Here is a 23270-nt window from a genome sequence, read left to right as displayed (position 1 = left end):
CCCCACCCAGGGCTGAGTGGGGGGTGCCGACACCTCCCACCTTCCTACAAAAAAGCCTTTATTGCCCTAGAAAAGGCCCCGGCGCAGCCGCTGCACCGGGTGGGGGGAGGCGATGGGGCACCCGCTGCCAGCACCCCCTGGGGGTGCCCTTGGGGGGTGCGTCGGGGTGCCCCCCCCCCCGCACTCAGTCCCAGCCGTTCTCCTTCACCATGTGGGACATCTCGATGATGAACTTCCCCTCCTTGTACTTCTGGCTACTCTCGAAGGCCTGTTCCTGGGGGGCTGCGTGAGACCCCTGTGCCCGAGGGGGACCCCCACACCGGGGGGGGGGTGCCGGGGCAGGGGTTGGGGTACCCGGGGCAGGGGTTGGTGTGCGGGGCAGGGTTGGGGTACCCTTGGCAGGGTTGGGGTGCAGGGGAAGGGGTTGGGGTGCCCGAGGCAGGGGTTGGGGTGTCCGGGGCAGGGTTGGGGTGCAGGGCAGGAATTGGGCTACGCAGGGGTGGGGTGCCCGGCAGGGGTGGGGTGCCCGGGGCAGGGGTTGGGGTACCCGGGGCAGGGGTACCTGTGGCAGGGTTGGGGTGCAGGGCAGGGTTGGGGTACCCGGTGATGGGTCACTCACATATTTCCAGCCCAGGGTGGTTTTGCAGCTCTGGCAGAAGATATCGGCCACCGAGTGCAGCCCCGTCAGCAGCAGCCGCTGCTCCGCCGGGCCACAGCCCACGTTCACCCTGCGCCCAGAGACACCGTGTGCCACCGGTCCGGCACCACCGGCACAGCCCGGCCCGGCACCACCGGCACAGCAGCCCGGGTGACCGCCCGGTGGCACGCCCCCCCCCGCCCGGCCGCCGTGCCCGTGCGCGGTACTCACACCGAGTTGAACAGGTAGGCGCGGCCGTGGCTGCCCTGGAACGACTGCGGGGACACGGCGGGAGTCACCGGCTGCGCCCCGCGGACCCCGGGACCCCCGTCCCCCCCCCTCCCACCGCTGCACCACCCCCGCGCGAGACACCACTGGGGACACCTCGATGTGAGCACGACGGGGTCACCTGCCGGCGCGGGGGACATGTGCTACGGAGGGGCACCGGGGGGGACACCGGCTGCCGCGGGGCCACCCCGGGGGGTGCTCGCAGCCCCTGGACCACCAAGGGGACACCGCAGGGATGCTCTCGCTGACCCAGGGCCACCCGGGGGGGGCGCGGGGGCACCTTGGAGATGAGCTCCTCGTGGCGGGCGAGGTGAGCGCGGCAGTGCACGCAGCTGTAGGTGCGGTGCGAGCGGGGCAGGTAGCTGCGGAACGTGCGGGGGGGCCGGCGGCGGCGGGGGGGGCCCGTGGCGGGCGGCAGCGCCCCGGGGGGCACCGCGGCCCCCCCGCAGAGCCGCTCGCAGGGGAAGCAGCGCAGCAGAGCGCCCAGGGCCGTCCTTCCGCAGCGCCCGCGGAGCAGGAGGGCGGAAAGGGGGCGGCGGCCTGTGAGAGGTTAACGGGGGGCCGTGAGGGGGGGGCACTGCCGGGTCCCCCCCCCATTGCCCCGGCTCCAGCCCCGCCGGCAGCTGAGACCCGGCAGCTCGTGACAGCAGTGAGGGGCAGCGCCGAGGGGCACGGGGGGGGGGTCAGAGGAAGGGGGGGGCGAGGGGCGGGGGAGAGGATCGGGGGGTCCTCCTAAGAGGGTCTGAGAGTCCCCGGGGGGTGTCCCGGGGGGGTGTCCCGGGGGGGTGTCCCGGGAAGAGGATAGGGGGTCCTGAGGGGGGTACGATGAGGGTCCCGGGGAGGGGACGGGGTGCCAAGGGGCGGCATTGGGCACCCCGAGGGGGGGTAGTGGGGGTCCCGGGGGGAATATTGGGGTCCCGGGGGGACAACTGGGGTTCCGGGGGGGACGGATGACGGGGTGCCTGGGGGGGGGGCTGACGGGGTGGGGGCCTGGGGAGATATGGTGGGCGCAGGGGGGCGCGATGGGGTCCCGCGGGCGGGAGCCGCTCACCGCTGTCCCCGCTGCCGCCGTTGCCGCTGTCACCGGGGCGGGCACCGGGCGGGGGGGGGCGCTGCGTGCCCGGGAACCGCATCACGGCACCGTGACTCATCCCGCGCCGTGACGTCACCGCCCGCACCTACGACGTCAACGCCGCCGCCGGTGCCCGCCGGCACCTCGGACCCCCCGCTCACCTCCCCCCCGCCTCCGCGGGGTCACCGCGGTCAGACGGCGGGGGGCGCTATGAGCCGACGACATGCAAATGAGATGCAAATGAGCCGGGACCGCGCCGACCAATGGGGGCCCGGTCTAAGGATGCGTAACCGAGGCGGGCGGCGCACGCGGGCCGTATGCAAATGAGATGTAACCGAGGCCTCGCCGCGGCAGGCTCCGCCCCCCGGGCCCTCGCCCCGCCCCTGCGTCGTACGTCACCCCGCGCGGCTGCCATGGCAACCAGCGCCGCTGCTGTCCCCGCCTGCCGCGGCGCGCCGCTCTGACATCACTTCCGGCGCAGCCTCTCTGGCCCGGAAGAGCGGCGGCTCCGGTGAGCGGGCTCGGGGGCGGGCGGGGGCACCGGCGGTGCCATGGCAACGGGCTGCGGCGGGGGGAGGTGGGGGGGGCACCGGCGGTGCCATGGTAACGGGCTGCGGCGGGGGGGAGGGTCTGCAACGGGCGGGGGGGCTCGGGGCAGGCCCGGCCCGGCCCCGCTCACCCCGTCCCCGCAGCGCTGAGGCGAGCCCCGGGGCCGCGCCATGGCGGACGACGGCGGCGAGGAGAAGAAGCAAGTGGCCAAGTTCGAGCTGGAGCGGGAGACGGAGCTGCGGTTCGAGGTGGAGTCGTCGCAGACGGTGCAGATGGAGCTGCTCAGCGGCATGGCCGAGGTGTTCGGCACCGAGCTCACCCGCAACAAGAAGTTCACGTTCGACGCCGGCGCCAAGGTGGCCGTGTTCACGTGGCACGGCTGCACCGTGCAGCTCAGCGGCCGCACCGAGGTGGCCTACGTGTCCAAGGACACGCCGATGCTGCTGTACCTCAACACGCACACGGCGCTGGAGCAGATGCGGCGCCAGGCAGAGCGCGAGGACGAGCGCGGGCCCCGCGTCATGGTGGTGGGACCCACCGACGTGGGCAAGTCCACCGTGTGCCGCCTGCTGCTCAACTACGCCGTGCGCCTGGGCCGCCGGCCCACCTTCGTGGAGCTGGACGTGGGGCAGGGCTCTGTCTCCATCCCCGGCACCATGGGTGCGCTCTACATCGAGCGGCCGGCCGATGTGGAAGAGGGCTTCTCCCTCCAGGCCCCACTCGTCTACCACTTCGGCTCCACCACGCCCGGCACCAACATCAAGCTCTACAACAAGGTGAGAGCAGGAGCTCCCGCGGGGGTCTCAGCCTGGGGACGGGCCCGGTTGGGAGCCGGGTCCGGAGATTCCGCAGCAGGACTGCTTTCATTGCTGTTGTTGCTGCCCAGGACAGCAGCAGGTCCCTGCCCCAAGCACTGCACCCACCTGTGTGTGCCACAGGGACGTAGGGAGTGCTGAGGGGGAGAGGGGAGGCGTGTGGCAGCGCCTGAGGAGCTCTCCAGCCTGGAGAGGGGGAGCTGAGCGCCCACGAGTGAGCGTCTTGCTGCCCACGAGCCCCCAGCCAGGCCCCTCACAGGCTGCCATGGAGGGTGAAGCCAGAGCTGTGGGTCGCATTGAGCCAGCTCGGCCCATAGGGTCATTGGGTGAGAGGGAGCCGGGTATGGGTGCAGGCACGGTCTGAGCGCTCTGGTGTGGAGCTGGTGTGAGCCAGGGTGTGGTGGCCATCACCACACAGCGTCCTACCCCTGCAGGGCCCCCCCGGATCCCCAGGATCTTCCTGCTGCTGCTCTTTGGTGACAGAGGCCCCTGCTTGGCTGAAGGCCACCGCAGCCATGTGCTGCCCTTGTCCTGGCAGCCCTCGGCATGGAAAAGCAGCTCTCTGTCCTTTAAGTGCTTGTGGAACAGTTCAGGAATGGTTTCTGCTGCCTGCCCAGGAAACCGGCCCGTGGGGCAGCCAGCTGAGGGGGGAGTGAAGGATTTTATCCCGGGGGCTGCCCAGGAGCTGGACGTGGCTCTGGCACCGCAGCAGCACATAACCAAGTGTCCTGGAGGCAGCGTGGAGGATCACAGTGTCTCTGAGCAGTGGACCAGGCCCAGCCTGTGGCCTCCTCCTGTCCCAGGGCTGCTGCCTTGCTCCAAGGGGCTCTCGCTGTGTGGCGCGGCCGCGGGGATTGAGGCTTTGGGGTGTTGAAGGAGGTGGAGGCGGTGCTGGAGTCACCCGGCCGGGGCCGTGGGTGCCCTCAGCAGGTGCCTGCGCCCTGACCCGTCCGCCCGTGTCCCCTCACAGATCACGTCCCGCCTGGCTGACGTGTTCAACCAGCGCTGCGAGGTGAACCGCCGCGCCTCGGTCAGCGGCTGCGTCATCAACACCTGCGGCTGGGTGAAGGGCTCCGGCTACCAGGCGCTGGTGCACGCCGCCTCCGCCTTCGAGGTGGACGTGGTGGTGGTATTGGACCAGGAGCGGCTCTACAACGAGCTCAAGAGGGACCTGCCCCACTTCGTGCGCACGGTGCTGCTGCCCAAGTCCGGCGGCGTGGTGGAGCGCTCCAAGGACTTCCGCCGGGAGTGCCGGGACAAGCGCATCCGCGAGTACTTCTACGGCTTCCGCGGCTGCTTCTACCCCCACGCCTTCGACGTCAAGTTCTCCGATGTCAAGATCTACAAGGTGGGGGCTCCTACCATCCCCGACTCCTGCCTGCCGCTGGGCATGTCGCAGGAGGACAACCAGCTGAAGCTGGTGCCGGTGACACCGGGGCGGGACATGGTGCACCACCTGCTGAGCGTCAGCACCGCCGACAGCCCCGACGACAGCATCTCGGGCACCAGCGTGGCCGGGTTCATCGTGGTGACGGGCGTGGACCCCGAGCGCCAGGTCTTCACCGTGCTCTCGCCCGCGCCGCGCCCGCTGCCCAAGAACTTCCTGCTCATCATGGACATCCGCTTCATGGACCTCAAGTAGGGCCGGGCCGGGCTGCAGCGGCCGCGGGCCCCGCCCCCCCCCCCGTCGGTCGGTTTTACACTTTTGTACCGGTTTTTATTAAACCTCGAGGCCTCTCGCTCGCGGGTCGGTGTCGGGGCTGCCCGGGGCGGGGGGGGCTCAGGCCGGGCGGGGCGGCGGCAGCGCGGGGCTGGACCGGGGACCGGGCCCTCCGCGGCCCACCCCCGCCCGGCCCCGCCGTGGTACGTTCCGCGCATGCGCCGTTCCCCGCCGAGTTGCCGCCTGCGCGCGCGCCCGCCCGCCCGTGCGCGCTCTCGCGCGCCCCCTATGGCGCATGCGCGGTGCCCCCCGCTCCTGGGCGGTTCCCGCCGCGTCTGCCAATGGGGGGGGCGGTGTTGGGGGCGCGCGCGACAGGCGGGCCGCGCGCAGGCGCGGACCTGACGTCAGGCGCGGCCGTGACGTCGTGCGCAGCCGCGGAGCGCGGCCGTGGTCCGTGCCCGGGAGCTCTGGCCGCGCGCTCGCGGCCCCCCCCGCCCGCCGCCGGTGAGTCACGTGGGGCCGCGCCCCCCCGGGACCCCCCCCCCGCGACCGGTGCAGCCGCCCCCCCCTCCTCGGCCCGCCCCCCCCCGCTCCCGCCGCCGCCCCCCGCGCGCCCCCGGGCCCGGAGCCTGGCCCCGCCGCGCCCGCCCCTGCCCGCACCCGCCCCGTTGCCCGGTCAGCGCCGCTCCCGCGCTCCGGGGGAGGCTGCGGCGACCTTGTGCGGGGCAGCGGGGCCGCCGGTAACCCCGCTCTGCGCGGCCAGTCTCGCGCCGCTCCCGGTCTGGCCGGGCGGGGGGAGCGTTCAGCCGCGCCTCGGCGGTCCCAGGTCTCGGTGCGCGGATCCCGGCTCGCCCCGCCCGGTTTCGGTCACGTCCCCCGGGGGAGACCAGCCCCGGCCCGTGAGGGTAAATCCGGTGCTCCCCTGGGGCCCACGGGGCGGGAGCGGTATCGGGGCCGGGCGCTGCCCGTTCGTCGGGGTCCCACACACACCGGAGCCTGTGTCGGGGCACCTCAGTGGGGTCGGTCCCGGTGCCACCTCCTGGGCGGGCAGCGGCCCCGCTCTAGCTCAGCGCTTTGCCCTCTGGGCTCCCGAGGTGTGAGCCCCGGCTGGAGCTGGGGGAGCCGGTGGGAGACCCCGGCTCCTGCTCCAGGGACCCGCTGGGGCCGGTCCCAGCGGTCGCCGTGGTTCTGTCACCGCTGTGGCAGTGGCGCGGGGCTGGGGTTGTTCCTGGTGGATGGGACTTTGTTCTGCCCTGCTCGCCCTGGAGAACGGGGCTAATCCCGGGTAAGCAGCGGGAGGAGGGCGGGCGGGTGCCGCCGGGGTGGCAGCCCTCCAGCCGTGCCTGCGGGGCGATGCCGGGTCCCAGCCTCCCCGCAGATCAGGAGCCTGGTGCGTGGTGCCGAGCACCCTCCTCATGGCTCGAACACGGCAAAGTGCCACCGGGTCACCCCTCGGGGGCAGGGTCTCCTCCGCCTCTGTCTGCAGCCGGCACCTCGAGCACTCCTGCGCCTGAGGGACAGAACCCTCCTTTGGCTCCTCGCTGCGGCCGCAGGGACCCCGCTGCAGCAGAGCAGGGCTGGATGGAGCCGTTTCCACCCCTGATATCAGAGCACAGGCTGGGGGGCAGCGGGGTCTCGGTGGGGGCCGGCGGGTTTGAGAACACTCTTGTGCTCTCTGCTGGCTTTTAGGGTGTGAAACCTCAGTGCGGGTGGGAGCTGGTTGTGCCACGGCCGCGGGAGCAGAGGGAGAAACGGGGTCCCCGGTCACTGGCTGCCCCGCGCTGGGGCTCAGCCCCCCTGGAACCCGCTCCTTCCCTCGCTCCGGGTGTAGCTGATGGAGCCGGAGCGGGAACAGGTAGAGCTTAAACCACGGCAGCGATCCTGGATGTGCCCCAGTGAAAGGAGAGCAGGAGCAGGCAGAGCACATCCTGCCCCGTCTGGGAGGTGCCTCACGGGGCAGGAGCTGTTTGTGCTGGGCCTGTCGCCGGGCGGTGGCGGCGCCGCGCTCCGGGGAGGCCGGCGGTGGGACGGGCGCGAAGCCTCCGCCGGGGGGGCAGGAGCGCGGGGAGGAGGCCCCGGCAGCGGGTGGGGTGAGGGCGGGGGCGCTGGGAGCTGGTTCCACGTGTTTGCCCAGCCCGGCCGGGCCGGGGGAGCCGGGCTCCGGGTCCGGTGCCTCGGGCCGAGCCCCCGGCAGCGCCCGGCCAGGGGGGTGGGAGGTGTCGAGGGGAGCGGGGCGGGAAGGGCGGCAGGAGGGAAGGAGCAGCAGGTGCTGGAAGGAGAGGGAGCTGGAGCGGGACCTCGCAGGGCCTTAACCAGAGCAGAGGAGACAGGCTGGAAGAGGTGGGAGGTGGCAGCATTCCCACCTGCAGCCATCCCCGGGGAAGGAATCCGTAATTAAAAGAAGTCCCCAGAAATGGAGAGGAGGGGAGATGGGAGCACCCTTGGTGTGAGTGCAGGGAAACCCTCGGGATGGGGCAGCGCGCTCTGAGCCGGGAAAATGCTCTGAAAAGCGGGTGCTAGGATTGGAAAACCAGGTGGAATTCCCGAGGGAGAGGGAAGGGGGAGTCACCGGCGGCACAGGGCTTGCCCGGGGCAGGAAGGAGCAGGGCTGAGCTGAGGGCAGGTCCGGAGGGGCCGGGAAAGAGGAGTCGCCGCGCTGGAAGCGGCAGAGCCAGAGGAGTCGGAGGCAGGAGCGGGGACATGGGATGAGCTGAGGGTGCCTCCAGCAGGGGGTCTGTGAGGGGCCCCCGTGGATGGGGACAGTGATGGAGAGAGGAAGGGCTCGAGGCGGGCAGGGGGCCGGAGGTGCCGGTGGCTGCGGCAGGTCACGGGGTTGCAGGAGGGGACAGATCCGGGGGCTCGGGGGGTTGTGTTGGTGCTGCTGCACAGCGGGGTGGGCACGGGGCATCGTGGTGAGGAACACCATGTCCAAAGAGAAGAGGCAGATGCTGAGCCCGCGGCAGGGGTCTGGGCACGCTGCCCCATCCCTGGCAGTGTTCAAGGCCAGGTTGGATACAGGGGCTTGGAGCAACCTGCTCTAGTGGAAGGTGTCCCTGCCCGTGGCAGGGGCTGGAGCTGGAGGAGCTTTCAGCTCCCTTCCAACACAAACCAGGCTGGGGTTCTGTGATCTTTGGAGGAGGAATGTCACGGGGGAAACTCCTCCAGCTTGGCAGTACCTGTTTGAGTTCGAGGTGTGGCTGTTCTCATGGTGGAGCCTGTCGGAGGGCTGGGTGCTCTCCTGCAGCAGAGCAGCACTTTGCTCCTGCTAAAGCCATTAGCAGTGATCTCATCCCCGAACTTCCGAGTAACCGGCCTCTGGAATCGCGGCGCTGGCTCCGGCCTCCAGCACTTCCCTGCCGGGCGGCGCGGCTTTGTCCCAGCTGCCGTGTGTGTGTTTGTGCTGGGCTCTCCCCCGAGCCCAGCGTCGTGTGTGGGGCAGAGCTGCTGCTCCTGCCGGGGCCACCAGCGGCTCTCTGTGGCTTCACACAGGGGGTGCTGCAGCCGGGAGAGCCGGAGCCTCCCCGGCCCCCACGCATCAGCCCAGCGGTTCCCTCCCGGCCCAGCGCAGGGGAACGTGGGGTGAGCTGAGGCGTGAGCTGAGGGTTGGGTTGAGCTCGCTCTCCCGCAGGCAGAGCTGTTCCACAGCAGGAGCGGCTTCGTTACTCAGCCTGTGCCTGACGCCCTGTTCTGTGACCGAACCGATCTCGTTGTGATGTGTCCTTGTCATTAAATGTGCCTTTAATTTGGTGCCGCGGCTCTCGGCCCTCTCGAGTGTTCAGTCAGCAGTAGGTGTTTTCCTGTCCACCCTGAGGGAAGTGCTGGGAGGCAGAAGAGTTGAGAAGTGGAAGGAGGAAGCACGGGAGCGCTCAGGGCTCTGCAGGGTGAGGGGAGGCAGCGGCCTGGAGAAGGGGTCACAACCCTCTCAAACCACTTCAGTGCAGCGTGAGCCGTGTCTGTCCCCCCCCGCTGCTGTGGGCTCCCAGTGTCTGGTGCCTCCCACTCCAAACCAGAGGGTTTGGTTTGCTGGAATTCTGTGGAGCTCCCTCCTGCATCCTCATGAGCAGCCAAGGCGGCACCTTCCCACCAGCACCCTCACGCAGTTGGGGCTGCGCAGCGGGAGCCCAGCTCTGCTTGCTCCGGAGCGATGAGTGCCTCCTCCGGCCCAGGGACCTGTGTTTCCGTGGCCCCCCCGGGGGAAGGAGATGGGGCTCCTGGCTGTCCCCACCCTCACGCTGCTGCTGAGCCCCTTCACCCCAGGGGCTGGGCGTTCTCCAGCGTTGGACTCGAGCTGTGACTGCAGAAGGTGTTGGGCAAGAGGCTGCAGTGTCCTGGGCAGGGCTGGGTGCCGGAGCTGTGGGGCTGGGAAGGGCTGGGCCGGGCTCGGGGCTGATCACAGCCGCCGCGGCCGCTGCTCCGGCTCTGCCCATGCGGGACGGGGCGGCGGGGACGGGGCGAGGCCCGGGGCTGACGGGCACCAGCTCATGGGCTTTGAACCTCCAGCTGGCCCCGTGCGCCCGGGGCAGCTCCTGCTCCCCGGGGAGCAGTGTGACGTGGCTCTGTCTCTGCTCCGGTTAACTGTGCCCCGTCTCTGTTCCAGGTGAGCTGTGGCGCCGGATGTCCATGTTTAGTGATTTTATGTCGGTTTTTTAGAAGACGAATGGATTAATGAAAAATTTTAGTGAAAAAAGAGGAGGAAAACATGGAGCAGTTTGGAACAAACTGAGACCCACCCGGCCCATGGGCGAGACAGACGTATCCAGCACCATCCTCACCAGCAGTTGTCTTCTGGGGTGGTGAAAGCTCCTTGCAAGCTCCGCTGCAGATCTGCCGCTGGCCTGCCCCGTGCTGCTCGGAGATGGTGGCTGCAGAAAGGATTTCATGAGGTTCCTGTGGATCCCCGAGCACCGAGCGGACGCTGAGCCCACGGAGAGGCCTGGGGGGTCCGGAGAAAGGAGCGAGTAGAACGAGGACAGAGCGCGGGCTCCGCGGCGCGGCCCCCCTCGCCAGGGCAGGATTTAGAGCTCAGCCTCGCGCCAGCTGGTCCCGGCTCCGCGGCCAAGGCACAAAGAAGGAAAATTAAACGGGCACGGCGGGGGGACCAGGGGGAGCCCCCGGGAGCGCGCCGAGGGGGGCAGCCAGGACCCCCCCGCGCGGCCGCGGCGGCTCAGCACGGATTAAAAAGGAGAAGTGGCTTCCTTGGGGCTCGGCTGCTCCGCACGGAGCTTCCCGGGGCTCGCTCCCGCCCAGCGCCGCTGCTGGAAGGTGCTCCTCGGCCCCGAGCACCGGAGGAGTCCGTTCCCCGCGGAGCCCGGCTGCTGCCCGGGGCACTGAGGACCTGCTCTTCCCAGGCTGCTGCCGGACTGAGGGACGCTCCCGAGGACTCGGTTCCTGCCCCAGTGGCTGCTCTGAACCCACATCCAGGGCTCCAGCCCCCGTTTTTAATGGTTGTAACCCCCCTGCGCTGCGCCCGTGAGCCCCCGCGGGGCAGAGCATAGCGGGGCTCCTGCCCAGCCTCGTGTCCCGGGGCCGCCGGGGCTCTCCGGGCTGCTCCGGCCACGCTCCGCTGGGAGCACGCGGGGGCTGGGGGCCGGTCTGCCCCGTCCCCCTGCCCTTCTCGCCTGGCGCTGACCCACGGGGCCTGGGCTATGCTGCGGGGCGGACCCCCCACCACAGCTCCACCATGCCAGCAGCTTCTGGAAAGAGATTCAAACCCAGCAAATACGTCCCGGTCTCGGCTGCTGCCATCTTCCTAGTGGGAGCCACCACCCTCTTCTTTGCCTTCACGTGAGTCCCAGTGCGCGGCCCGGGAGCGAGGGAGACGAGGGGAGATCCGGGGTTGGGGGGCGGAGGCTGGAGGGGCTGTTGTGCTCTGGGCGCTGGAGGGTGGGTGACGGAGCAGTTCAGCCTCAGCTGGGCCCGTGTCCCTCGGCTTTCCGGTGGGGTGAGGCAGAGGAAGCGGCGCACGGTGGATCCAGCCCCTCGGCTTGGCTCCCGGCAGCTGCTCCTGTGCCGTGCTGTGCAGCGCTGTGCTGTGCTGTGCTGTGCCGTGCTGTGCAGCGCTGTGCAGTGCTGTGCTGTGCCGTGCTGTGCAGCGCTGTGCTGTGCAGTGCTGTGCAGTGCCGTGCAGTGCTGTGCAGCGCAGTGTTGTGCTGTGCTGCGCTGTGCAGTGTGGTGCTGAGCGGTGCTGTGCCGTGCTGTGCCGCGCTGTGCAGAGCGGTGCTGTGCTGTGCAGCGTGGTGCTGTACAGTGCTGTGCTGGGTTTTGCACAGCACAGGGCTCAGTGGCAGCTCTCACACATCAGCCAGGCTGGGGATTACCTACCGGTGGTACCGGCAGCAATGCTGCTCCCTCTGGAGCCGGGGGCTCTGCCAGGCCAGGCCGGGTCCCTGTTATTTATAGACTTTCGTAACTGATGCATGAGCCACAAATGGAAGCTGAAGGAGCAGTTCTGTGACCCCTGCCTGGCCCCCGCTGCCGCCAGCCTGGCCCCGGGGAAGCGGGGGTCTGGTATCAGTGCAGGGGGCCTGAGGGTGGCCGCTGGGGCCTTGGAGCTGGGATGTGAAATGGTTCCGGTTGCTGGAGGGGGCTGGACTGTGCTGTAGGGATCTCCCTGGGCTGGGAACGGGCTCAGGCTGCTGCTCACGTTCACGCTTTCCCTTCCTGGATGACAAATGGCTCAGTGACGCCGGCGGGGCACAGCGGGCTGTGGCACACTGGTTCTGGGGTGGCAGCAGCGGGGAGGCTGCAGGGCTGCACCGGCGCTGAGCCATTGTGCCGGGGCGCAGCAGGCGGGACTGCCTGCCAGCCCTGCAAGCGTGTTCCTGGGGTGGGGTCTGAGGGGGTGTCGTGGGGGCCAGCACATTGCTCTGTGGCTCAGAGGTGTCTCTTTGTGCTTACACCACGGAGGTGGCTCTGTGTGAAGGGGTTGTTGGGCAGTTGGGAGGTCTGGGGTGCAGCAGCTCCTGCCCCGGCCAGGGGAGGAGGAGGCAGAGGCGCCTGCTGAGCTCCCTCCAGCAGCCCGCTGCCCGTGGCTCGGCTCTGCCTCTTGAGCATCCCTCCGTCACCTCCCCATCCCTCCTGTCCCAGCACTGCAGAGGGGCAGCCGCAGCCCCCTCGCAGGGTGCTGGTGGGGCGCAGGGGGTGCCTGTGCCGGAGCTGCAGGCGGCTGGCAGGTCACCGGCTCCGGCCTGGCAACAACTGGGCAATAAACGGGTAATCTGAGGCCTAAAGGGCAGGGCGGGTTTGAGTCCCCCCGCGGGACGGGGGCAGCTGCTGGTGTCGCTCAGAGCGGAGCCCCATGGGCCCCGGTGCTGCCGGCTCCAGCCCGAGCTCCCGCTGCCCTGGGGCGCGGGGGGGCGCTGGCCCTGCGCTGCACTTGGGGGGCACAGCGGGGCAGCCCATACCTGACCCCCTGCCGGGGCCGGTTGGGGGCTGTTGGTGCCGGGCCAGGGGCTGCTGCAGCAGCGCAGCGCGAGGCATCGCCGGGAGCAGGTTTGTTGGGAGCAGCAGCACCCGGGCAGGTCTCTGTAATTGCAGGTCAGTGGATGTGGTTTAACCTGCTTCAAACCATCGCATGAAACCTGCAGCAGAGCAGCCAAGCGCCCGCGCCCGGGTTACTCGGGAGGAGGGAATTGTGCTGCTCCCGTGTTACAGTTCCCTTGGGCAGTTCCTGCCCAGCTGCTGGGGTGGGATGAAGGGACATGCGGAGGTGTTCTGTGGGTCACCGTGCCCCTTCCCTCCCAGGCAAACAGCCTCTGCTGCCCGTGACCCCGCAGCGCTCACCGTGTGCCGAGCTGGGGCTCGCTGCCAGCATCACACCCAACGCTCCAGCCCTGGGAAGTGGGGTGGAAGTTGTGCTCTGGGACAGGTCCCATGGTCTGGTCGCGAGGAGGGCAGCCGGGGTCGGCACAGCCCTCTACAGGCTCCACTTGTGTTACCTGTAGCAGGTCCGCCCGGGGCCTTTTGGTCCATCCCCATGGCCCAGGCTCTGCATGTCTGAGCTGGGAACTCTCTGGAGCTGATGCATTCACTTGGGGGTGGCTGCAACGAGCTGAGGCTGATGGTGCTGAGGGGAGCAGGCAGCAGGAGAGGGGATGTGGAGCGAGGCCCCGGAGCTGCTGCGAGGGCTGGAGCAGCTCTGCTCTGGAGCCAGGCTGAGAGAGCTGGGCTGGGGCAGCCTGGAGAAGAGAAGGCTCCTGAAGGGGAGACCTTAGAGCAGCTCCAGTGCCTAAAGGGGCTCCAGGAAACCTGGAGAGGGGCTTTGGACAAGGGCCTGGAGGGACAGGCCAAGGGGAATGGCTTTAACCTGCCAGAGGGGAGACTGAGATGAGCTCTGAGGCAGAAGCTCTTCCCTGTGAGGGTGCTGAGGCGCTGGCACAGGGTGCCCAGAGAAGCTGTGGCTGCCCCATCCCTGGCAGTGTTCAAGGCCAGGTTGGACACAGGGGCTTGGAGCAACCTGCTCTAGTGGAAGGTGTCCCTGCCCATGGCAGGGGTTGGAACTGGATGGGCTTTGAGGTCACTTCCAGCCCAGACTGTTCTAGGACTCCATGTCCTGCCCTCCCTCTGGAGGGAGTGGGAGTCTCTGACTTGCTGGGGTCTCAAACAGGGGCTGCTTTAGGACTGAAATTGGCCTTTGGGGTCAGTTTGTCCATTTGTCTATGTCCCGCCAGCCTATCCTGGTCCCTGCTCCTCGTGCAGTCAGAGCCCAGCTTCTCCTTCCCTCTGGAAGCAGGGAACAGCTCCGAGCTGCCCCTCAGCTGCCCTCTTCCTCCTGTCTGCCTCCACTCTTGCTCGTGGCTATGCTCAGCTTGGCTTTGGGGCTGTGTCAGCGCCTGTAATTAGGTGAATCTGTCCATAAAACCAATGAGCCCGACTTTCCCTCCTGTCGGCTCTGAGGGGCCGGCTCCTGTCCCGGAGGGGAGCTCCCGCCTCCCCCAGCCTCGCAGGAAGAGAGGGCAAGGACGGAGCTGGGTCCCGGGGTCGGATGCCGCGGTGGTGCCCCTGGTACCTGCTGGCTCCGGAGCCCGGGGGCAGGAAGTGCCCTGGGGCGGGCAGGGCCGAGGGGCCACCGGGCGGCTCGGGGGGGCAGCAGGACCCAGGTGCGCAGGGCTGGTGGCCGAGGGCCTGTCCCGGCCCCGGCCGTGACTCAGGGTGCCGGAGGCTCCTCGGGTTCTCTGATGTGGTGCCAGGGACGGGGCTGTTGGGCGCTGCTGCGATGGGCGTGAGGAGCAGCCTCCCTCCTCCTCCTGTGCAGAGCCCGAGCCCCGTACTCCCATCTGGGACAGGGAAAGGCAGGAGCACGTCCGTGCCTCTGGTAACAGGATTCCCTCGGGATCGCAGCACCTCTGCTCCCCACATGGCTGAGCACCAGCAGTGGGGCTGATCTCGGGGGGGTGACGGCCCCGTGTTGGGTGCCGGTGGTTTGGTCCCAGTAACGTTGGATTGTTGGGATCCTGCTTCCGTCCCGTGGCTGGTGCGGTCCTGGCTGTGGGAGGGCAGCAGGCAGGAGAGCCCCGCACTGTGCTTGTGACACGGGAGTGCTCAACGTGAGGCCGCCCTCGTGAGCTGCATGTCCCTGTGGGACGGTTGCTGCTTGCCCTGGCCCATCGGGTCCCACCGGGGGTGGCTTGGCACGCAGCTGGGTTGTTCAGGGCCAGGCCGGCTCCATGCAGAGCAGCCGGTGAGACCTGATGGGCCAGGGGCTGTGAGGCGGCCCCGGGGCGCCGGCTCCCCGAGCAGGTCTCTGCTCTGAAGGGTGCTCGTCACCTCCGGGCTGGCAGGTTGGCTCGGGAGAAACGCGGCTCGTGAGGCCGGGCTTGGTGGACGCGCTGCAGCGAGCCCCCTCCTCCATCCGCAGCTGAACACAGCCCCGGCGCGGAGCTGGCGGGGTCCAGGGCCAGGCACGGCTCCTCGCTTGACCCCCTGGCACCATTGGTCACCCCTGAAGCTGTGCTGGGGTGTGTGGAGCTGGCGGTGTCCCTGCGCTGACGGGCCGGTCACGCTGGCACTGCCCCATGCAGGGAGCCCGGCACTGCCCCGCGCAGGGCTCTGGCACTGCCCCACGCACGGCTCTGGCACTGCACCACGCAGGGCTGTGGCACTGCCCCATGCAGGGAGCCTGGCACTGGGTCTCCTGGCTCCCCTCCATCGTGTTCAGGCAAAGGTTTGGGCAGGAGTTTCTCCTCCTGGAGGCAGGAGCTCCTTGCTGGGCATTTCTGGAAGGACGTTTCCTGCCCCTGGGGCTCTCTGAGCCCCTGCCCCTCTTGCCGCAGCAGTGTCTCCCCTGGCACCCTCAGCTCAGCTGCGGGGCAGGGAGTGGAGCCAGGGAGGCTCCTCTGGAGCTGGGTGCTTGGCTCTGCCCTGCCTCGGGGCGCAGGGGCGCTGTGAGTGGCCACCTCCCCTTTAGCACTGTCTATGTCCAGTTCCCAAGGCAGCAGAGCCGAGACACCCTTCCAAAAGGGCTGTGGTGCCATGAGGGTGGAGAGCAGCCCTGTTGGGTCCCTCAAAGACCAGGACAGCAGCGGTGATGGAGAGAGATGGGGCTAAAGCATCATAGAATCCTAGAATGTCCCTACAGACCCTTGTCCAAAGCCGCTCTCCAGGTTTCTTGTACCCCTTTAGGCACTGGAGCTGCCACAGGACAGGGAGCCGTGCCGGAGCCAGAGCACTGAGCCGGCGTCCCCAGCCCCTTCCCAGGAACGGGGCTCGTCCCACCCACCCGCTTGTGCCGGGCTGGCTGTGGTCAGCACGTGCTTCCCCTGCTCAGCGCTTGGCTTTGCCGGGTCCTGCGCGTCCTGTCCCGCTCCAGCGCGGCTCCCGAGGGGTCCGGGGCACAGGTTGGAGATGGTTCCCCCTTCCCAGCCCGTCCCAGCTTGCTGCGGGGACCTGCGGGAGGAGACGTGGGGCCGGTTGTGACGGCGCCGCTCCTGGCCCCGGGAGAGGCTGTCCCAGACCCATCCCACATGGGCGGAGGTGGGAGCGCAGCCCCAGGAGGTGCCAGCGCAGCGCTGGGGGTCCTGAGCAGCGCAGAGCAGCGGGGATGGGTGCGGGAGAGGGCTGGGCACGGCGGGTTGGAGGCGCTGCCCTGGCGGGGCCGGGTCCTGCTGCGCTTCTGCTGAGTCGAGGGGTTTGTCCCCCCGCCCTGCTCGTGCCCTGGACAGGCGCTGCCTTGGCCTTGGTGGGCAGGTCCTGCTGCTGCTTCCCGGCTGCAGGGGTGGGCCGGGACATGGAGCTGTGCCTGGTGCCCGGGTGTGCCCGGCGCGCCTCGCCCTGCTCTGCTGCCAGGGAGGTGCCAGGGCAGTGAGTGCTGCTCCTGGTGCTGCCCCTGGTGCCAGGGCGGTGAGTGCTGCTCCTGGTGCTGCCCCTGGTGCCAGGGCGGTGAGTGCTGCTCCTGGTGCTGCCCCTGCCCCTGGTGCTGCCCCTGGTGCCAGGGCGGTGAGTGCTGCTCCTGGTGCTGCCCCTGCCCCTGGTGCTGCCCCTGGTGCCAGGGCAGTGAGTGCTGCCCCTGGTGCTGCCCCTGCCGCTGGTGCTGCCCCTGGTGCCAGGGCAGTGAGTGCTGCCCCTGCCCCTGGTGCCAGGATGGTAAGTGCTGCTCCTCCTCCCAGACCTGTCTTACCTCCTGTTTGACACTTGCCCAGAGGCAGCCCTTGGCCCAGCACCATCCCTGTCCCCTCATGTGCGGGAGGGAACCCCTCTGCCCTCGCTCAGTGCCCTGCCAGCCCTGAACTGGGCTGAACTGGGGGCAGAGCCCTGGAACAAGGGTTCCTTCCCAGCTGGAGCCTTACCAGGGCTCCCAGGGCTGCTGTGGCAAGGGCAGGGGCTGCCTCAGCGGTGGTGGGACCCGTCCCCCAGCCCAGCGGGTGTTGGTGCAGGAGGGGCCGGGGCCAGCGCCTGCCCCTTCACCTCTGCCTGCCGGGGCTGGGGGATGGCAGCGCTGGCACCATCTGTCACCCCCCGCGCTGCCGCTCTCCGCTCCCGCTGCCTGAGCCCGTCTGCGCCCGCCCCGCGGGGGCCGGGACAGATGCTGCCCCAGATCTGCGGGATTAGGCTCAAAGCAGCTTAGGGCATTACGCCGGCGATTCCCTCGCTGCTCCCGGGGCCCGCGGCCGCGGCGCACGGGGTGAGCGGGGGCTTCGCGCCCGGTGATTGAGCAGAGCCCTTCCCGCAGCCCCAGGGTGCTCCCGCGCATGGGGCTGAATCGGGGGCTCAGCACTCCCTGGGTCAGGGGGGCCTGGGTGCAGCCCCGGCTTAGGAGTGGAGGGCACCGGGTGAGAGCAAAGGGAAGAGTTCACAGAATCCCAGCCTGGTTTGGGTTGAAGGGACCTCAAAGCCCATCCAGTCCCAACCCCCTGCCACGGGCAGGGACAACTTCCACTAGAGCAGGTTGCTCCAAGCCCCTGTGTCCAACCTGGCCTTGAACACTGCCAGGGATGGGGCAGCCACAGCTTCTCTGGGCACCCTGTGCCAGCGCCTCAGCACCCTCACAGGGAAGAGCTTCTGCCTCAGAGCTCATCTCAGTCTCCCCTCTGGCAGGTTAAAGCCGTTCCCCTTGGCCTGTCCCTCCAGGCCCTTGTCCAAAGCCCCTCTCCAGGTTTCCTGGAGCCCCTTTAGGCCCTGGAGCTGCTCTAAGGTCTCCCCTTCAGGAGCCTTCTCTTCTCCAGGCTGCCCCAGCCCAGCTCTCAGCCTGTTGTGTTGATGGCAGTTGGTTGCAGGGAACCTCCACAGGTGTCTGCCTGGGAGGGAGCCTGGGAACACGGACCAGGAGAGGGGAACAGGGCTTTCCAGGCCACAGCAGGAATGGCTCACAGGGACGGCTGTGGGGCCCAGAGGGTGATGATGTGGGGAGTGCCCCATGGGACAGGGCCTGGGTGTCTCACTGCTTCTGTGCCCGCAGGTGCCCAGGGCTCAGCCTGTACGTGTCCCCAGTCATTCCCATCTACAATGCTGTCGTCTTCCTCTTTGTGCTGGCCAACTTCAGCATGGCCACCTTCATGGACCCTGGCATATTCCCACGAGGTGAGTCTGGCTCCACTGGGGCAGTGTCTGGGGTAGAGCTACCTCCTCCCGCCCTCCCTCCGAGGGAAGGAGCAGTACCTGCCCCCAGAGGGCTCGAGGAAAGCCCTCCGTGCCCTGCCTGGGTGCTGACGCTGGGTTCAGCACCAGCCTGTAGGACGGGATGGCAGAAGCAGTGTAAATCCTGGCACCAGGTGCCTGGGGCTCAGGGGGCGTCGTGGTTTTGGGGCAGGGCTGGGGGAGCCCTCACCTGTGGCTGTGTCGGGGGTCCCTGGCTGCTGCCGGTGCCTGGCGTCGCCCCGCGCCCTGACGCGTGGCTGCGCTGCCGCTGCCCTCAGCCGAGGAGGACGAGGACAAGGAGGACGACTTCCGCGCCCCGCTCTATAAGACGGTGGAGATCAAGGGCATCCAGGTGCGCATGAAGTGGTGCGCGACCTGCCGCTTCTACCGCCCGCCGCGCTGCTCCCACTGCAGCGTCTGCGACAACTGCGTGGAGGTGAGGAGCCGCCGGGCCCTGCCGCGGGCTGTGCCGGGGCCCGGAGCCCGGCCCTCACCTGCCGCCGCCTCCTCCCGCCACAGGAGTTCGACCATCACTGCCCCTGGGTCAACAACTGCATCGGGCGGCGCAATTACCGCTACTTCTTCCTGTTCCTGCTGTCGCTCACCACGCACATCATGGGGGTGTTCGGCTTCGGGCTGCTCTACGTGCTCTACCAGGTGGAGGAGCTCTCCGGCGTCCGCATGGCCGTCACGTATCCTCTGCGGGCTGCGGGAGGGTGCGGGGGGGCTGGGGGCGCGCTGGGCTCGGCGCTGTGGCTCTTCCTTAGCTGCCCGCTCCAGGATGGTGGTGATGTGCGTGGCCGGACTCTTCTTCATTCCCGTTGCTGGCCTGACCGGCTTCCACGTGGTGCTCGTGGCGAGGGGCCGCACCACCAACGAGCAGGTACGGCTGCGGGGGGTGCGGGGGTTGGGGTGTTCCTCAGTCACACGGGGCTCTGCTCCTCGGTGACGCCGTGCTCTGCTCCTCACCCTGCAGGTGACCGGCAAGTTCCGCGGTGGTGTCAACCCCTTCACCAACGGTTGCTGTAAGAACGTGAGCCGGGTCCTCTGCAGCTCCCCAGCCCCCAGGTGAGCCCAGCCCAGCACAGCCCTGCCCCGGCCCTGCCCCAGCCCTGCCCTGACCTTCCTCCCGCCCTGCTCCTCAGGTACCTCGGGCGGCTGAGGGCCGAGCAGACGGTGCTGGTGAGACCCCCCTTCCTGCGCCCCGGGGTGTCAGACGGTCAGATCACTGTCAAGATCATGGACAACGGTATCCAAACAGAGCTGAAAAGGACGAAGGTGAGGAGGGTGGGGAGCAGCGCTCCCTGCGCTGGGGCCCTCCGCAGAGCCCAGGGGTGCAAGCCTGCATCCGTGAGTAAAGAACCGAGTGAGCCTTGTCACGTCCCCGTCCTCCTCCGTGTCGTCCTGGTCTGTGTCCCCACGGGACGGAAGCTGTGTCCCGCCCATGCGGCAGCGGCCACATGAGGCTTTGCCCCCTCCATCGCCCTTCCCCGTCCTGTCCCCCCCAGCAGCATCCCCTGGTGGTTCCCCTCAGCACTTGCAGCACTCGAGGCACCTCCAAGCGCCGGAGGCAGCAGGAGCCCCCGTAGCGCCGCTGCCCGCTCACTCCCTGCCTGCGAGGGGAGGTCTGAGGCCTCGGCACCCCCTGACCCCCTCTGCGCTTTGTCTCTGCAGTCCAAAGGAAGCCTGGAGGTGACCGAGAGCCAGTCTGCCGACGCCGAGCCGCCACCCCCCCCTAAGCCAGACCTCAGCCGCTACACGGGCCTGAGGACACACTTAACCCTGGCCACCACCGAGGGTAAGGAAGGTGTCAGGGTCCCGGGCAGCTCCTGGGAGGGAGCCCGGGGCTGCGCCAGGCAGAGCAGGAGCCAGGGCCGTAGGTGGACCAGGCTGCAGGGCAGACCCGAAGCGCCGCCGCGCTGTGGGGTAGGACATGCCCGCGTTCCCGGGCTGCTGGATGTGGCCCCTTGTGCTTGGAGAAGCTGCGGGATGTGAACGGCCGCAGCATCGCCGGGATGGAGGAGGCGCAGGAGTGTCAGGCCTGGCTTGGTGGCAGAGCGCGTGCGGCAGCCTGTGACTCCCGGTGACCCCCCGCTGCTGCTGCGAGGGTTGGTGAGAGGTGGGATGTCGAGGGCAGAGCTCGGGAGCAGCCGCTTCCCGCAGCTCTCCCTGTCCCCGTCCGGCCCCGCTGCCCGGAGAAGGGCTGTGGCACGTGGCCAATGGGGCAACCAGCCCAGGTACCCACGGGGCCGCGGGGGTCACCCAGCCCGTGGCGAGGTGCCAGCCCCAAACCCCTTCTTGTGGGGACACGTTTTCCATCCCACTCTGTTCCTCCCGCCCCGGTGCCCCTCTCCTCCAGCCCGTCCCTCCTCCGCTTCCACCCCGGTCTGTGTGCCCCAGGCTCAGAGCCGGTTCTCGGGAAGGGAGGGGAGGCTCCACACGTGCTCCCCAGGGGCCACGCGTGCCTGAGCGTCCTCCTCTTGCCCCTCCTGCAGACAGCAGCCTGCTAGGCAAGGACAGCCCCCCGACCCCCACCATGTACAAGTACCGGCCCGGCTACAGCAGCAGCAGCAGCTCGGCGGCCTTGCCCCACTCCACCAGCGCCAAGGTAAGAGGGGACCCGGACCCTGGGGCTGCCACCACGCTCCGGGTTGGGGGGCTCAGGGCGGGCGCTGGGAGCTCTGCGGGGGCCCCTGTGTGGTGACGGCTGCATCTGCGCCCCGCAGCTGAGCCGAGTGAACAGCCTGAAGGAGCCCAACTCCATCGGCGAGAGTGGCCACAAGCCCAGCTACCGCTCAGAGCCCAGCCTGGAGCCCGAGAGCTTCCGCTCACCCACCTTCAGCAAGAGCTTCCACTTCGACCCGCTCTCCAGCGGCTCCCGCTCCTCCAGCCTCAAGTCGGCGCAGGGCACGGGCTTCGAGCTGGGCCACCTCCAGTCCATCCGCTCCGAGGGCACCACCTCCACCTCCTACAAGAGCCTGGTGAACCAGACGCGCAACGGCAGCCTCTCGTACGACAGCCTCCTCACGCCCTCCGACAGCCCCGACTTCGAGTCGGTGCAGGCGGGCCCGGAGCCGGAGGCGCCGGTGGGGTACACGTCGCCCTTCCTGTCGGCTCGCATCGCGCAGCAGCGAGAGACCGACCTGCACGGCCGCTTCTCCGGCGCCGCGCCGCCCCGGGAGCCCTCGCCCGTGCGCTATGACAATCTGTCCCGCCACATCGTGGCCTCCATCCAGGAGCGGGAGAAGCTGCTGCAGCAGCCGCCGGCCGCGGGCCGGGAGGAGGACGCGGGGCCGGCGGCCGCGGGCGTCCAGTCGCCGCCGCGCTCCAGCGGCTCCTCGGACGATTCCAAGCGCTCGCCCCTGGGCAAGAACCCACTCCTGCGCCCGGCCCTGCCCCGCTTCGGCAAGCCCGAGCCCCCCGGCGCGCTGCGGGCGCGCTCCCTGGGCTCCCCCGAGCAGCCCCGAGCCCCCCACCTCGGCAAGTCCGTGTCCTACAGCAGCCAAAAACCAGCCCCTCAGGCCGGCGTCCCCGAGGCGGAGGAGGTGGCCTTGCAGCCCCTGCTGCCACCCAAGTGAGTACCGGGTCGTGCACGCAGCGCTCAGCGGGACCCTTGCCCTGGGGGGAAGCGGGGGCCACCACACCTGCCCCCCCGCCTGGCGTGTCCCCCGCATCCTCCTCCCGCTGCGCCAGCATCCGGGGCAGTGACATGCCCCTCTCTGGGGAGTGATGCCGCACGTGGCCTGGGGAGTGGAGGGAACTCTCCTCCTCCCCCCGGGACCCCCCCCCCGGCCTCTCAGGGAGCTGGAGAGGTGTTGGGGTGCTGGAGGTGCCCGGGCAGGGCCGTGCCTGTGCTGGGTGCTGGGACCCCCCCAGGGTGACACAGCCCTGCCCTTCCTCCCTCCCCCGCTGTGGTGCCCTGCTCCCTCCTCTTCCTCACCCCATGTCCCCCTGTCCTCCCACCGCAGGGACGAGGTGCAGATGAGAGGAGCCCACAGCAAGTCCAACGGGCAGCCCAAGAGCCTGGGCCCGGTGCCCGCGGGCACGGGGCCGGTGCCGCTCAGCAGCCCCACGCGGGGAGGCGTCAAGAAGGTCTCCGGCGTGGGGGGCACCACCTACGAGATCTCGGTATGAGCCGGCGCCGCTCAGCCCGTCCCGTCCCGCGGGCATCGGGGCTCGTCCCGCGCCCGGACACTGCAGGCACCGGGGGCACCGGTCCCGCTGGTCCTCCTGCCCCCCGCGGGCCCCGGGGCCGCCGCCGGGGCTCGTGCAATGGCCTCGCGCCGCGGTTTTTAAAGCAGAACACTTTTTTTTATGATTATTGTTACGGATTCTATTTTTTTTCTCTTTCTGAGTTTCCGGGTGTGTGTACATAGAAATATCTATATCTATAAATATAAATATTCAAAAAAGAAGCAGAAACTATATTATCTTACCCAGAGAGAGGAAGAAACGACCCATTCCCTGTGCAGGGCCCCGGCCCCGGAGCAGGGATGTGGGGCTGGGGCCGCCTCCTGGGCCGGTGGCTGGAGCCGGAGCCGCGGGTGCTTCCAGCCGCGGACACTTGGACGCGCTCCTCCCCGGCTCTTCGCCAGTGAAGCGCCAGCCCCGGGGCTCTGAGGAGGAGGAAGGGCCGAGGGGCGGCCCCGGCCCCTGGGCAGACCCCCCCACAGCTGCTGCTCTGTGTGCCCGGGTTCGTGTGCCTGGGGCTGCGCAGTGCCGTGGGGCTGCGCCGTGCCGTGGGGCTGCGCTGTGCCGTGGGGCTGGCGGGTCTCTCGCTGTCACTCGCGGGTTTGTTTCTGCCGGGGGCATCCCCTGAAGCAATATTTCCTCATCACATGCCAAAAACCACCCGCAGCCAAGGAGCCCGCGCTCCCCCCCCCCCGCGCCGGGGCCGCACACTCGAGGCACTACGTGACTCCTCGCCGCAATACCTGCCCCGTGGCCACGCGGGGCCAGGCCATTGGTTTTTATTGATCACCCATTTTAAAAAGGAGGAATAAAAGGCTATTTAATGAGGCAGCCGAGCGTGTGCTTTGTTCAGCATCCCTCGAGGGGCCCGTCCCGCGGGGTCTCAGCGTCCCCCTCCCCGTGCGGGGCCCCCACAGAGCCGAGCCCGGCCCCGCCTCGGGCTGCTTTTGGGCAGCCCCCCCCGCAGCAGGGGAGTGTTCCCAGGGC

The 23270-nt window shown here is 69.2% G+C and overlaps 4 protein-coding genes across 4 annotated transcripts; 2 read left to right on the top strand and 2 right to left on the bottom strand.

The window, feature by feature from the left end:
- Positions 1–41: 41 nt before the first annotated feature.
- YPEL4 (yippee like 4) lies at positions 42–4409 on the bottom strand. Its single transcript, XM_030483943.1, has 5 exons — positions 1977–4409; positions 1206–1465; positions 869–912; positions 620–728; positions 42–274 (listed from the first exon to the last, which is right to left on the bottom strand). Exons 1-5 carry the CDS (start codon positions 2074–2076, stop codon positions 185–187), a joined length of 603 nt encoding a protein of 200 aa, XP_030339803.1. The 5' UTR covers positions 2077–4409; the 3' UTR covers positions 42–184.
- On the top strand, positions 2345–5100 carry CLP1 (cleavage factor polyribonucleotide kinase subunit 1). The gene is made up of 3 exons (XM_030483939.1): positions 2345–2508; positions 2690–3322; positions 4332–5100. Exons 2-3 carry the CDS (start codon positions 2717–2719, stop codon positions 5001–5003), a joined length of 1278 nt encoding a protein of 425 aa, XP_030339799.1. The 5' UTR covers positions 2345–2508; positions 2690–2716; the 3' UTR covers positions 5004–5100.
- Positions 5101–5433: 333 nt separating this feature from the next.
- ZDHHC5 (zinc finger DHHC-type palmitoyltransferase 5) lies at positions 5434–23111 on the top strand. Its single transcript, XM_030483931.1, has 12 exons — positions 5434–5525; positions 9619–10805; positions 17914–18035; positions 18371–18528; positions 18612–18784; positions 18873–18975; positions 19069–19160; positions 19238–19370; positions 19767–19890; positions 20588–20700; positions 20819–21666; positions 22061–23111. The coding sequence occupies exons 2-12, from the start codon at positions 10702–10704 to the stop codon at positions 22224–22226; spliced, it is 2136 nt and encodes a 711-aa protein (XP_030339791.1). The 5' UTR covers positions 5434–5525; positions 9619–10701; the 3' UTR covers positions 22227–23111.
- LOC115607684 (basic proline-rich protein-like) lies at positions 5531–10514 on the bottom strand. Its single transcript, XM_030485246.1, has 4 exons — positions 10240–10514; positions 9794–9954; positions 6177–7328; positions 5531–6060 (listed from the first exon to the last, which is right to left on the bottom strand). Exons 1-4 carry the CDS (start codon positions 10512–10514, stop codon positions 5531–5533), a joined length of 2118 nt encoding a protein of 705 aa, XP_030341106.1.
- Positions 23112–23270: the final 159 nt, after the last annotated feature.

Source organism: Strigops habroptila, chromosome 4 (assembly GCF_004027225.2).
Source record: "Strigops habroptila isolate Jane chromosome 4, bStrHab1.2.pri, whole genome shotgun sequence".
Lineage (NCBI taxonomy): Eukaryota > Metazoa > Chordata > Aves > Psittaciformes > Psittacidae > Strigops > Strigops habroptila.
The sequence above is the reverse complement of the archived record's forward strand: the minus strand, read 5'-3'. Positions and strand labels throughout refer to the sequence as shown.

Excerpts from the sequence above, each read along its gene's own strand:
- YPEL4 (XM_030483943.1), bottom strand. The coding sequence starts at position 2,076 with ATGAGTCACGGTGCCGTGATGCGGTTCCCGGGCACGCAGCGCCCCCCC. Across the intron at positions 729-868 it reads GCCTACCTGTTCAACTCGGT|GGTGAACGTGGGCTGTGGCC; the intron begins GTGAGTACCGCG and ends CTCTGGGCGCAG. Across the intron at positions 275-619 it reads CCACCCTGGGCTGGAAATAT|GAACAGGCCTTCGAGAGTAG; the intron begins GTGAGTGACCCA and ends GCAGCCCCCCAG.
- CLP1 (XM_030483939.1), top strand. The coding sequence starts at position 2,717 with ATGGCGGACGACGGCGGCGAGGAGAAGAAGCAAGTGGCCAAGTTCGAG. Across the intron at positions 3,323-4,331 it reads ACATCAAGCTCTACAACAAG|ATCACGTCCCGCCTGGCTGA; the intron begins GTGAGAGCAGGA and ends GTCCCCTCACAG.
- LOC115607684 (XM_030485246.1), bottom strand. The coding sequence starts at position 10,514 with ATGCTCTGCCCCGCGGGGGCTCACGGGCGCAGCGCAGGGGGGTTACAA. Across the intron at positions 9,955-10,239 it reads AGCGAGCCCCGGGAAGCTCC|GCCTCTCCGTGGGCTCAGCG; the intron begins GTGCGGAGCAGC and ends CGGACCCCCCAG. Across the intron at positions 7,329-9,793 it reads ACCCCAGAAGACAACTGCTG|GCCCTGCGAGGTCCCGCTCC; the intron begins GTGAGGATGGTG and ends GCTCTGGTTAAG.
- ZDHHC5 (XM_030483931.1), top strand. The coding sequence starts at position 10,702 with ATGCCAGCAGCTTCTGGAAAGAGATTCAAACCCAGCAAATACGTCCCG. Across the intron at positions 19,371-19,766 it reads CAGAGCTGAAAAGGACGAAG|TCCAAAGGAAGCCTGGAGGT; the intron begins GTGAGGAGGGTG and ends TTGTCTCTGCAG. Across the intron at positions 20,701-20,818 it reads CCCACTCCACCAGCGCCAAG|CTGAGCCGAGTGAACAGCCT; the intron begins GTAAGAGGGGAC and ends TGCGCCCCGCAG.